The sequence below is a fragment of the Solea solea genome, chromosome 21, assembly GCF_958295425.1.
Source record: "Solea solea chromosome 21, fSolSol10.1, whole genome shotgun sequence".
NCBI classification, from domain to species: domain Eukaryota; kingdom Metazoa; phylum Chordata; class Actinopteri; order Pleuronectiformes; family Soleidae; genus Solea; species Solea solea.
This window is the reverse complement of record NC_081154.1, coordinates 11,488,568-11,502,627: the sequence shown is the minus strand read 5'-3', so window position 1 is coordinate 11,502,627 and position 14,060 is coordinate 11,488,568. Positions and strand designations below refer to the sequence as shown.

The 14,060-nt window shown below is 41.8% G+C and overlaps 1 protein-coding gene across 1 annotated transcript in view; it reads left to right on the top strand.

Annotated features, from left to right (window-relative positions):
* The first annotated feature begins 2,396 nt into the window (after positions 1–2,396).
* The window catches only part of prkcea (protein kinase C, epsilon a), a 37,059-nt gene continuing 25,395 nt past the window's right edge, over positions 2,397–14,060 (top strand). The window contains exon 1 of the mRNA XM_058620762.1: positions 2,397–3,546. Coding sequence (XP_058476745.1) covers positions 3,202–3,546 — 345 coding nt within the window. The 5' untranslated portion in view covers positions 2,397–3,201. The remainder of the gene's footprint in view (positions 3,547–14,060) is intronic.

Here is a 14,060-nt window from a genome sequence, read left to right as displayed (position 1 = left end):
TAGAATTTTAACATTTATAATACTATACTTCTTAGTAATAAGAAATACTACTTGTTTTTCTTATTATTTGTTGTTCCATTTTTGAATAAAGACTAAAAGAATATTTAAATGTTTTTATACGTCTAATCTTCAAGGTCTGACTTTGTTCTACACATTGAAGCATTCATTTACAAGTTTAATATACATCACCAACACGATATACATTGATGCACATCAAAACACAGACAGATCAAAATACATTCACGAGGTGCATGATTGGAACACATCGCTCCAAAAACGTCACTTCCTGGAAGTGACTCGTCACAGGAACCAGCAGGTGGCGCAGCTGGGCTGAGAGTCATGGAGGCTCAGTGTAAACAGAGCAAAGTTAAAGCAAGCAGAGCTTAAAGCTCTACGTCAGATTGTAAACAGATAAAAGCCTGACACAGCGTTTGTTTTTAAACATTTAAAGTAAAAGCGTATTGTATTAATTATTTATTAATAATATAATTCATTATTATTAATATTATATTATATATTATTATATTTTACCTGATGCCCCATGCTGTCTCTTTTTAAAATAAACAAAACAAAACTGTCATGTCATGTTGAAACACCTTGTTTTCTTTGTGGAAAATAAAATATTACACTAGATGAGATTAAAGTTGAAGAGGGTACATAAAAAAGTGATAAATTACAATAAAAGGTAAATAAAGTACACATCAAGGTGAAGAAGGAGGCAGTAATGCAATATTATATTATATCATTTTAAAAAGTCACCTCTTCTCCTTGGTCCTCACGTCAGGATAAAAACAGTCAACCTGGACACTTTTGCTGTTTTTGGTCAACCTTGGTTGTCTTTAAATGTGCTCTAGAAGTAAAGTTGACTATTACACCTGACACAGAAAAAAAGCACACATTAAAATGTATTCTGGGTAAAATAATAAACAAATGGCGATACTGTGTATGGAACGTGTAATCAGCTATACCCTGAAATTATTTTTCCACTGTTAATGTATTAGCCTTACAAATTACAACAGCTTCTCAAATAGACAACAACTAAGCTTACGATTAAATATATTTATATACTGAGTGAGTGGCATGGGTTTCTGAGGAAGAGCCTGGCCTTTTTTTTTTTCACAGCTCCTTCACAGAGATCTGACCATGTAAAGCATCCTGTACAGAGTGACTGTGTCAGACGAGAGGCACGTTTGGAAACTTTTTGTCATGTTGTAAGACCCTGTTGCAAAAAATGTGTAAGAGTGTTGTTAAGCCACGTGTATATGTATGTGTGTGTGTGTGCGTGTGTGTGTCCAGATAGAAGAGGTGCTTTCTGACTGAGAGGGGTTATGGAACTCACCCGCAGGCATGGAGTGTGTGTGCGTGTGTGTCATCATGGCCAGACAGCCCAGAGAGCCAGTCAATCAGTCAATGCTTATGCATGGTCACATACACACACACACACACAGAGGGACACAAGGACATAGTGCACTCCCAAGCCCCATACTCTCCACCTGACAACTAACCTAGTTCTAACCACAACACTAAGTCCTAACCATCAAAAATCTGCTGCCAAATTGCCAACTTTACTTTGTTATTTGTATTTCTAGCAACTTTTACTCCACTGCATTTCCTCTAACTAGGGTTGTTACTGTTACTACCAAATATAATCAGGAGAAGAAGAAGAGTTGGTAATGGTCTGTATTTATATAGAGCTTTTCTAGTTCTCATGAGCTGCTTTACACTATAGTTTTCACCCAGTCACACATCTTTCAAACCCATTCACACGCTTCAACATGGGGTTCAGTATCTTGTTCAAGGACACACATAGACTAGCGGAGCCAGGAATTGAACCCACAACCTTCCAGTTGAAAAGAAAACTCACCCTACCACTGAGCTACCATTTATATCAGAAAATGACTTTTGATACTTTAGTACAGTAAATGTCATATACATTAAGACTTTTACTTAAATAATATTACAAAAAAGTGACTTCAACTTCTACCAAAGTCATTTTCTGATAAGATACTTGTACTTCTGCTCAAGTATCCCTTTAAGGTACTTTATACAAGACTGAATCTACCCTTAACCATAAGCAGCCATTGTTCAGCCCCAACCTTAACTATACTAACCTAACCACAATTCAGATCTTAGCCCTAAACGTAACCAGTTCCTAAGAAACTAGGTTCTACCTCATTAGGACCAGGTTTTGGTCTCCACTGGTTTATGCCAGAAACGGTCCTGAAGAGGTAACACACACACGCGCGCGCGCGCGCACACACACACACACACACACACACACACACAATCTCTCCCTCTCTCTCTCTCTCTCTCTCTCTCTCTCATCCGGCGCGAGAGCCCGGCAGCGCGGGTGACGCGTTTTGCGCATTTCCTGCAGCTCGCGCTTACTCGCGGATTCAGGAGAGTGTGGACGGGAAACGAGGGGGGGCGCGCGCAAGGATCGAAAGCAGAAAAAAAAAAGCCAACGGGAGTGGATCACTGTGATGTGTTCAGGCTGATCGTGAGCCCCAAACAACCGCTGCGTTCGGGCATTTGAAAGGCTTTGCAGTCCCGACAGAAGGCGCAGATACCGCGGCACCGTGAGGTCGAGCCAAGGAGCTTATCACAGCGAAGAGAGAGAGACAGAGACACACAGAGAGAGAGAGAGAGAGAGAGCCGAGACGGGCTGGACACGGAGCACCAATCCCGGATGGCTAGGCGCGGCAGCTCGCGCTCTCTCCCACCCTGACCTGGGACAGACACACAAGGACCGCGCAGAGGCTCCAGTGGACACAACCGGAGCCCGTTAACGTGCACCTCCCTCCCGCCCAGACGTTTGTATCCCGGCCTGTTTCCTTATTTACTTGAAATCTGGTCTGGCGCACTGGTCTGGTCCTACCGTAAACAAACAAGAGAGAGAGACAGAGAGACAGAGAGAGGAGCTGTGAAGGGTGTGAGTCTGTGTTAGTACTGCGTTTTTCAGACCCGTCGGCTGTGTGTGTGAGTGTGTGTGTGGATAACACAGTGTTCTGATATGGCTGTACTAGACTAAGAGTCAAAGGAGCCAGCGGCATTATGGGATGTAGCAGGACTGTGCAGTGACCCCGCTCATTGGAAGGAAACAGTCTGTGTACAGGAGCAGGAACAGCCTCAACACACACACACACACATACACAAATACACACTCTCACACACACACACATCCCTGTATAGCCTGTAGCCATGCCTGTGTTCAGTGGCCTGTTGAAGGTGCGAGTGTGTGAAGCTGTGGACCTGAAACCCACTCCGTGGGCCCTGCGTCATGCTGTGGGAAAGAGCGGATCCTTCCTTCTGGATCCTTACTTGGCCCTGAACCTGGACCAAACCCGACTGGGCCAGACCGCCACCAGGACCAAGACCAACAGCCCGGCCTGGCACCAGGAGTTCTGCACTGAGGTCCGTGAGGGAAGGAGTCTGGAGCTGTCCGTGTTCCACGATGCGCCCATTGGTTATGATGACTTTGTGGCCAACTGCACCATCCAGCTGGAGGACCTGCTGCAGAATGGAACCCGGCACTATGAAGACTGGGTATGTGTTGGCTGCAATGTTGTTCCTGAGAGTTAGGGATGAGCCCATACAGTACTCAGTGTCAGTGTAATAACACGTAAACGCCTAAAAAGCACAGGTGACAGGTTGTAGAGAGAACATGTGCCACCACTGTCTTGTGGTGAGGGGTAAATCCAGTGAATTCATCATTACAAATGTGTTAATAACAGCTACATTTATGTAAAAGAGGTAAAAGACAAAGCACTGACACTGCAGTCAGATTTTGTGCCCATGCAGGTGAAAGTAAGCCCAATAAACACCAGGCTGAGAGACAAACACAGGCCTCAGGTGGTCAAACATCCAGGATCTGCTACAGACCTACTCCTGCACTGTCTGCATAGCACATTTGCTGTGGTGCATACTGTGCTTGCAGGCACTTGTAGGCATGAGACTGAAAATGCAGTGTGCAGAGTAGCTGGCCCCATAGTATGTCCGTGTCCAGTGTCGAGAATGTTTTATTTGAGCATGCAGCAAAAATCTTTTTTTTAAACTGATCCTTCAGGAAAACAAACTCCATACACAGAGGTTCATAACACTGTATTGCTTTGCTCATGAGCAGGGATTCACTGATCCAGGATGTTGACGGATACTGAGCGATGATCCAACACCTCCTCAGTTACCCACATTTTAGAAAAACTATGATAGAGCTGCACAATATATCAAGAAAAATCTACTGTCATCGCAATGTCAACATGAGCAACGCACATATCGCAAAGACTGCTTGTGCTACGATAAATGTAGGGTGTTAATCGTAGGAGTTTTGTTCGGCCAAAAACTTATTTGATCATTTTCTTCTTAATGACTTTTCCTTAAAGCCCCCTCACACACACACACACACACACACCCTCGACTGCTCGGTGGCAGAGAAATGACAAGAGAATCTCGATTTCGATCGGATATAAGTTGTTATGTTTCCATTTATATTTATTTCCCTGATAGCGCGCAGCCCTCTAACACATTATTCAGAATCAGAAGGACGTGAATGTCTGTCGTGACTGAAAATCGTCTTGGTAAACTCAAATATACCTATGTATAAAACAAATACCTTGTTCACAGTGCACAGTGCTGCCCTTAAATGTTTATTGTTACACTGAAACCTTTATAGTCACATTCACGTGTTGCATTTTCTTAATGTTGCTGGATCCAGGAGTTGAGGGAGCGTCGGCGTCATTTATAAGAAATCTTTACTTCCGTCACCGCCGCCCTCTTCTCTGTGCCACAGCAGTGTGTTCATTAACCGTGAATTCAATTGTCTCCTGTCACACAGTATCTGTCCCTCTGTGCTGCTGAGACGGTGGCTCAGCTGCTTGTTTGAACACGTGACATGTGTGATGTTGTCTGCCGTCCCTCACGAGAAGCTTATGGAGGAGCTTGTTTGCGTCTCTGTGTTTGAACGCTGCAGATTCCCGTCCCCCTTATCTCTGAAACGGGAAAGTTTTCGACTTGCTCACGATCAGATATGTGCATCCCGGCTCCGTCCTCAGCTCCCCAAAATTCCTCCCGCTGTTTTTGGACTAGAAGACATAAAAGGTGCCGTTGTCTGTCTCTCCTGCAGAATTAAACCAATCACGCTGACAGAGTTGTGCAGATGTTTGGAGATAGCGTGCTGTACATTAGCAGTGAGAATGATGGAAGTTCCTTTCATTTGTCATGGTTTCTTGTCATGTAATTTCATTTGCGCAGTGGCTGTATCATGTTGGACCGCCACACGTGGATTTGTATATGAGGGCATAAAGGCCTAGTTGTTTCTGGGGTCTGCAAGTTTTTTTCTTCAGTTCTATCATGTGATCTCTTTCCACTGCTCCGCTTTGTTGCTATCTCGTCTTTATGTTGGATGAAAAGGCCCATGAAGGTGACATCGGGACGTGCATTGTGTGAGAAGAGGACGCGCCGTTTAGATTACCACACACTAATCTAATTGTATTTCTATGTAGACCAGTAGCTGCAAATTACACATACACATTTGCACGTGTTTTGACGTTTTAAACATGTTTAAAACATGTTTAAAACATGATAATCATTTTTACAGTGACCTGTTAGGTCTGCTTACAGCAGTAGCACTGTTTCATCTGTCAGAATGGCATTTTTGTTGCACACAGGCTGAAATACTGCCTTCAGCTGGATTAACATATGACCGAAACAGAAAGGACAGCAAAACAGAATGTTCATTGTGGTGAATTGATCTAAAATCTGAAATCTTAGGAAGTGTTTTTCATACTGTGTTACAGTAAAAACTTGTTTATGTGCATACTGTATAGGGTGCAAAGTGTATACACGTTAAAAGACTTAAAGTAATTGATGTGCAATTATGTAACCTCATACTATATCAGTGTACACTAGCATATACAATACGTAGACACAAACACACACACATCTATCCACAGTAAGGTCAGCATATGGATCACTCTGTTGATTGAGCACATCCCATTGATCATATAGCATCAATACATCTGCCTCACATCGACATCGTCCCTCCAACTTCCCCTGCCTTCTCCTCCCTACATCACTCCATTACTCACCACTTCTGCCTCCCGGGTCTCCCACTTCCTCTTGGTCTCATCTTCCTCAGTTATCCCATCCTCCTCCTCTTCTTCTTCTTCTACCCAGTCATCCTCCTCTTTCTGCCTCACTCGAGCACCTCAGACTCCCCTTACTCACATTTACTGCACAGTCTCCTGTAGGCCTGTGCATCTTCACTGGTCTCACAGTTTTATTATGATGTTGATGATTAGATTGGCACAGCACCCCCCCGCCACCCTCATGTGGAGGATAAAGTGGTCGAAGATGGATGGATTACAATTTATAGTTAGTCATTTGGCTCTCGATTTAACGCAAAGCGACTTACAAGGGTCGTGAGCACACAAACTGGAACAGCACACATCTGTACAGGCGGGAGTTAGGTAGTGCACCTTGCTCAGGGGCACCTCAGCCCTTGACTTGTCCTGGGATTTGAGGTTACAAGCCCAATTCTCTTCACTCTTCGATTTCACGATGTATTAGATGCACTGCATCCCCACTTTTCTATCTATCATCAAGCAACACGTAGTTGGACACGTATTGAATCTTTAAACGTGTCTTTACAGATTAATTTGAAACCACCTCCAAAAATAAAACGAATGCTTCTGCATCCGAGCCGCAGCTTCCAGCGAATGGTAAAAAAGCAAAATATGGTGTGGCTATAACAGGTTACGGTGCTGTCAGTGCATCGACGCTGAATCATCCATGTCAGCGTTGCAATGCCTCTAACGAGCGATTCTTTTTCCACACCCCGATGGTCACCTGTCAGGAAGGAGGAAGTAAAGTCCAGGCACAGCAAAGGAACATGAGCAGTTTAATTTTTAATGATTTCAAAATAAGATGCATCACTGCAGTTATTAAAAGTGAACACTGTCACTAATTAAAAGTTGTTTTTTGGCATCAAACACCTGCAGCCTCATTCCACTTAGTGTCCACATAGCAGGATATTTCATTAGACCCTTATTGTGTAGAGGGTAAGGAAGGACACAGTTCATTAGTTATTTTTCATTATCCATTAATCTGCATTAATTATTTCTCTTGAACTAATTAGCATTTCTTTATTATTATCATCTGGAAAATGTCTAAAAGGTTTTAAAAAAGAAAATAAAAATCCAAGTGCGATCTCCAAATGTTGGCATCTTCAAATTTAATTTGTCATTGTTATTGATCTATAATTCCATAATAATCTGTCAGTATCATGTAAATTCAAATGGTTTAAACGAGAGAACTCCAAAATATCTTGTTTTAGCAGTCCTTAAACCAAAGATAATAAATCGACAGTGATTTAAACCCGAGGAAAAAGTAGCCAGTCGATGCATTTAATAAGACGGAAAGAGACAGTGTTTTGGTATTTTTGCTTGACACATTTAATCTCCAAACCTTACCGCTGACGATTTCTCTGGTGATCACAGTATTGCCAGCACAACACAAAATATTTCTTAAGCGGGCTTTTTCCCGTAAATCTGTTTTGACAGGTAGGTTAAGAGGTCACACAAATGAGGGTTGGTAGCGGTTGCCAAGTGAACATACCGTACGTACTCTGGCGTGCACACCCAAATGACAGGTAACACAAAGAGGGCAGGTTTGTTTTCGTCTTGTTCATGTTTGTTGTTTCTAGCGAAACACCTCAACAACGGCCACATTGATTCTAGTGAAATGTGTCACACACATACTTGGACCACATTATTATCACTTTTTGTAATCCTCTGACTTTTCCACTTCATGCCTGCATCACCCAGAGTTACAGGATATCTAATCACATGTACATGAACTAATGACACTGCCTATGTTATTTGCTTAGTCCTTACTTTCAAATTGCCAACTTCAGTTTGAAAACAGGGAATCCTTTGTAGTTCTACCATAGTGTGGCCGTCATTTCTCAGTTCATAAAGTGCATTCCAAGAAACACAGGAAGAACTTTTTCCACAGTGTTTAGAGGCATAAATTGACAATGTAAAATAGTAAGGAAATAATATTATGATTAATAACCTTCCTCAATATGATGCCGTAAGCCAACACTGACCCACAGTGAGAATCCGAGCAGAGTGTAAGCTTCTTTCTCCTCAGACAAACAGAGACACGTGTACCTCTGCTCTGTCTTTCTCACTTCCTCCGTCCTTCTGCTGTCTTTCTCATCTCATCTCATCATCTCTCGCAGTCTCCCTCGTCTCTGCACTCTGTTATTCCCATCCTCTCCTCTCCTCTTCCTGTTCTCTTTTGTCTTCTTCCACCTCTCCGTGATCCGCCTCCTGTGGACCAAAGTGCTGAGGGCCAGGTTCCTGCTCTGTGCCCCCAGTGAAATATTAACCAGGCTTTGATGCTTATTAATTGTCCCACTCAGTAATTGAGATGCTCTGCGGAGCCCATCCCCATGGTGACAATGACAGCCTGTCCCCTTGGTGACAGCCTCTCACCCACAGAAACACCAGGGAGAAGGATGGGTAGGTGAGAGTTGGGGGAGTAAGACGGAGGGAGTGAGTGGGGATAAGAAGAGAAGAAAAAAAGTGAAAAAAAAATAGAACACGGTCTTGGTGGTGGTGCTTTTTTAGAAGTCAGAATCAGATAAAGCTTCTTAGGTTTTTGTGAACAGGTATGATGTAATGTTAATCTGAAAACAGCATCTGTCAAGCAATACTATCAGACCTGACTGAGGGAGCATCTGTGTGTATACAGTGGCTGTGCAGGAGTGCTGAGTGACTGGGTTATTTGAGCTGTAGAATTCAATACTGAAACTTTTTGTTTGCAGTCGTCTCACTTTACCAGTGCAATGTTGCTGTTGCCTCCGTGTCACTGAACATAAAACAAATCACTTCCGGTGTCCAGCACAGGACAATATCTAAACACCTCTACACTGAGAAATCCACAGAGACTTGTGTGGAGCGGATAGATTTAATCAACACTGTGTGAACTTATTTGACAGTGATTTAAATGTGATGGACATTTGTTTATATTTAAAATAGACAATGTGACATTTCTGCCTTGATATATATCTAAAAACGACGTCCATATTTATATTCAATGTTAGATCCCCTTTTATTGACATGCGTACCCACATTTATATACCACCGTATAGGACAGCTATAACTTCTGAGGCAAATTCCCCATGAAACATCAACATGAAGAAGGAAATATTCAGATCATTGGTGTTTACCGGGCGTTTTGCCAAAGCTCTGCCGGACAACGATTCCATGTTGCTTCATGACGTCATCAAACGAGGTCCTCTGTGATTGTTTTGATTGAGACACCCCCCTACTAGCAGAAATCACATAATATGTGTTGTAAAGTTCACTAGCGCAGTTCTAAACCAACAGGTTTCAGCATAATTAAAGAGATTGTGTGTCAGCGAGAAGAGATGCCACCTCATTTCTATTGGACTCATCAAACTCAGGCCTCAGACAGGTTGATACAAGTTCTCCAGGTCGAAAGGCACAAAGACACAAAGTAGTTATGAAGCTACAACCTCAGATATCCACGATAAATCAGTCGTGGCTGTAAAGCCTACCATACCGTAAAACATACCATGTCCACTCATTTTACAGCACAATTCACTTTATGTATATAAACTGTCCCATTGATCTACATATTGCTGCCAGATATATAGATTTTATCCATTGGATATCCTATAATGTAAACCACATTGACTTCACTTGCAGTGAAATGTGCTACATAAATACATTTGCCTTGCATTGCCTTTATGTCGAGGTGAGCCACATGCCACTGTAAACAAAACTGTGTCTGCACATTCCTGTGGCAACAATGGTATGTCAGTGGCAGAGCAATGCGACGGACGATGGCAACGAAAGTCCTGGGTCACGACTTTCAACTTGGCACTTCTAAATAAGATGTTGGGGATGAATGTGTTATATTTGGTCGCTGTCACACATGTTGTTGCAAAGATTTATGTCAAAACCCCCGAGGTATTTTGACTTGTGTCCAACCTGTTGAAAACACGGCTTTGATCAGAGCGCACTGTCTACAGACTCAATCAATCAGACTTTATTTATGAAGCACCTTGTAGAACCTGATAATGTAATAAATCCCTGATAATGTAATAACTTGGGAAGTTATTACATTATCAGGGTTATTACATTATCAGGGATTTATTACATTATCAGGTTCTACACACCTTTCATACAACGCAATGTAACTCAAAGTGCTTCACAAGATAAATATAAAGCCCCGCCCCCAACTCACTCATCACCCTCCCTCACATAGAGCAGTATTTTAACGGAAACATATTTAGCACTTTTCTGTAACACTTTAAATTAGGGAACACATATTCACCATTAATTAGTTGCTTATTAGCATGCACATTAGTAACATATTGGCTCTTAATTAGTCATTATTAAGTACTTATTAATGCCTTATTCTGCATGGCCTTATTATACAACCAGTAAGCCATTGACTAATTATTACTTATTAGTTGTAAATTAGGAAGTTGTTGTATATCAATTATGATCTCAATATGCTGCTTATGTGCTTAGTATGGACTTCATAGGTAGGCAACTTTAGATTAGGGAACATGTGTTGGTTAATAATTGTTCAACTACTGGTGAATCAGTAGATTGTCACTTCAGTATGGGGAACATATTCTAAGTAACATATACTTAATTAGAGTTATTTGGACACTATTTACACTTGTAGTTTTGTGTTTTGGGTAACACTTAATATTAGGGAACACATGTTCACCATTAACTAGGTGCTTACTATCATATATAAGTAGCATACTAGCCCTTTATTAGTAATTATTAAGCATGTACTAACACCTTATTCTACCTCTATTACGAGTCATGAATTAAGATTTTTCCTAACTAAGGTGTTAATACGTGCTTAATATTTACTAATAAAGGTCTAGTATGCTACTTACTGTATATGCATGTTAGTAAGCACCTAGTTAATGGTGAATATGTGTTCCCTAATATAAAGTGTTACCATATTCATTAGATGTGAGAGACTCAAAGATGTGCAGCCATCTGCCTCGCCCGGTTGGGGGTCAGAGAAGAGGTGGGAGGAGAAAAACAAAGCAGGAGCAACAGGAAGTGATGAGACACAGGGAGAAAACAGATCAACATATCAAGACCAGTTTAAAAGAACACATAGGAATGACACAACAAAAATGATAAAAACAATACAACAATTACAAAAGCAAACAAAACAGTCCAAACCTGCACAACAAAGGCAGAAAGGTTAAAAAAAATGGCTAAATGAATTGAAAAATGGGGGGAGGAGTGACAGAGCAGAGACTAAGGAGAGAGAGAGAGAGTACATTAGAAACACATAAATAAGTCAGTTAAAATAAGGGTAGAAAACAAATTAACAAATTAAGGTCAGTAAATAAGAACGTCACAAGGATAAAATAATTAGATAAGTAAAACAAAATAAGAGGAAGAGAGGACACACACTAACACATGCAGGCCTGTGCACAAAAACACACAAGAATGGCACAGCGAAAAGGACAAAACAATAAAACCAAAAAGGTAGAAATGGGGGGACAGGACAGAGACAGAGCAGAGAGACCAGGAGCAAGTGTATATGTGTGTGTGTGTGTGAGAGAGAGGGGGAGAAACTATTATCAGAGGATAAAACCATAGAACAATTAAATAAGTCATTTATGATAGTCCGTGCCTGGACAATGAGGCCAAGCTGTCTTGCCTAACTCGTGCTAAAAGCCAGAGAGAAGAGATAAGTCTTGAGGAGTTTTTTTTTATTTGCTGGGCAGCTCTCACAGCTTAGAAAAGGCTCCATCGTGTCTGTTTTGTTAGCCGTGATCTAAACACGTGCAGGAGCAGCTGGTCAGCTGAGATCAGAGCTCTGCCGGGAGTGAGTGACTTCAAGAGCTCTATGTGCAGGTACGTAGGTGTCAGAACATTAAGACATTTAAAAACAAGTAAAGCGATCGTAAAATAATTACTATAATAGACCAGAGTCAGTGTAAAGAGGTCAAAACAGGAGTGAAATGCTCTGTGTGTTTTGTCCCTGTCATAAGGCGAGCAGCAGTGTCCAAGAGCTGACTGATCAAGACCAACATGGAGGGAATTACAGTAGGGCAGTCGAGACATAATGACGGCGTGTAAATCTTTCAATGGAAGGCAGACTTTCACCGTGGCAAGGAGCTGTAATCAGACGAAGGTTGTTTTTACTACAGAGCTTATCTACTCTTTCAAGTTTAGAGTTTCCTTGCAGATGTGTGACAGGCTGAGAGGAACAGGCCAATAACACTGTGATAGCCGTCTAAAAGTTAAGGTTGTCCAAATAAGATCATTTCAGTTTTCTTTTTGTTATGAGCTAAGACCAGTCCAGCAGAGACTGAATGAAAGCTGAGCTGTTGGATAATTAGAAGAGAAAGACCCCAAAAAAGTATTGGACCCAGGATAGAGCCCTGAGGCACCCCACAGGTAAGTGTACAACTGGTTGAGGAATATTGACCTAGAAGAACAGAGAAGCTTCTGTTTGATAAATAGGACCAAACCCAATTAAAGGCTGTGCCCCTAATGTCCACACACAACTCGTGGTGAGACAAAAGAAACGTTACGATCTACTCTATCAAAGGCAGCAGTCAGGTCTAAGAGCACCAAGGCAGCAGAGTTTCCAGAGCTAACAGTTAAAAGCAGGTCATTAAAAACCTTTAAGTGGGCTGTTTCTGTGCTGTGGCTCGGCTTAAACCCATAGTGGCATTCCTCAATGATACAATTAAATATAATATTATAAACCACTTTCTCCTCAGAGACAACTAGGAGTTTAGAGAGAGGACTAAAGTTGGATAAAACCAGAGGGGGTCAAGTTTATTTTTCTTGATGTTAAGTGATAAGATAGTGATAAAAAGTTCTGGTTTCTGTTAAAGGAGCAGTATGTACATGTAGTGGTGGAGTTGCATGTTGTAGCTGAATGTCTGCCATCCCACCCTTCCCTTCCAAATGCAGGAGAAGCGATGGTGGCCTTCAGTTGTTATTAAAAGTCAAAGGATGTACAGTATGTTGAGTTTGTGTCGGTCGAACATGCTGGCCTTTGTATAAAAGACCCAGCTCATGTAAATACAAAGCGCTCATTCTCTAGTTAATGAAAACAACAATTCATACGTACAAAAAAACATCAGTATAGTTGTTTTATATTCCATGACTATTAAATGGAAATAATTTCGTCTTTTAAAGAAGTCAGCAAACCAATCCAACAGACAACCTTGAAAGGCCTTCTGCAGCAGGAATAGTCAGCTTTTTTTTGTTTATTCAGTATTTTTTGTTTATTTTTTGGAGTAGACCTTGATGCTGGTGGGCTCAACATCACGAGTTGGCAGCAGAAGCAAGTTTACAATCAGACCTGAAAAGAGTAGACACTGAATAGATTATTGTCAACACATGCACGGTCAAGTTGTTTTTACTTGAATTATCTGGCTCCGTCTAATGCTACACGACTAAAAACACTCGATAGTGGCGGTACACCGCAAGTGTCATTTGGAGCAGTCGAGAATTGATTTCCGGGAAAAGAAAATTGCAGTTACACTTGCGTCATTGTGTTTTACTTTAGAAGAAATGGCGTTGCATAGATTCACTTACTCTCCTTTGGCATTTCCAGCGTTGCCGGAAGCATCTCCTGATACTGATAGGAGAATGTGAACATCTCTCGTAAGAAAAAGGGAGATTGAAAATGCTTTCAGGAGGGAAATAAATACAGGAAAGAAAATGAAGGCTGCGGATGAAAAGTGACGAATGGGCTGAGGTGTAGATGTGTCTGTGAGTACATGTGAGTACCACAGGCTGCAGGTTTTCGTACTGCGAGGACTGTGAATGTGAGACGCGATGACCACACAGTGTAACGTTTCCTCACAGGGACACGGGCCACGTCAGATGTCAGCCGGCCGTGCTTTGACTCTTGGCATCAACACACACATGCACTCGGACACACTCACATGCTTATACTTAACAGCAGCCAGGATTAATGAAAGGACTCCAGTTAGAGGCCAGTTAGAGCCAATTAAATCATAT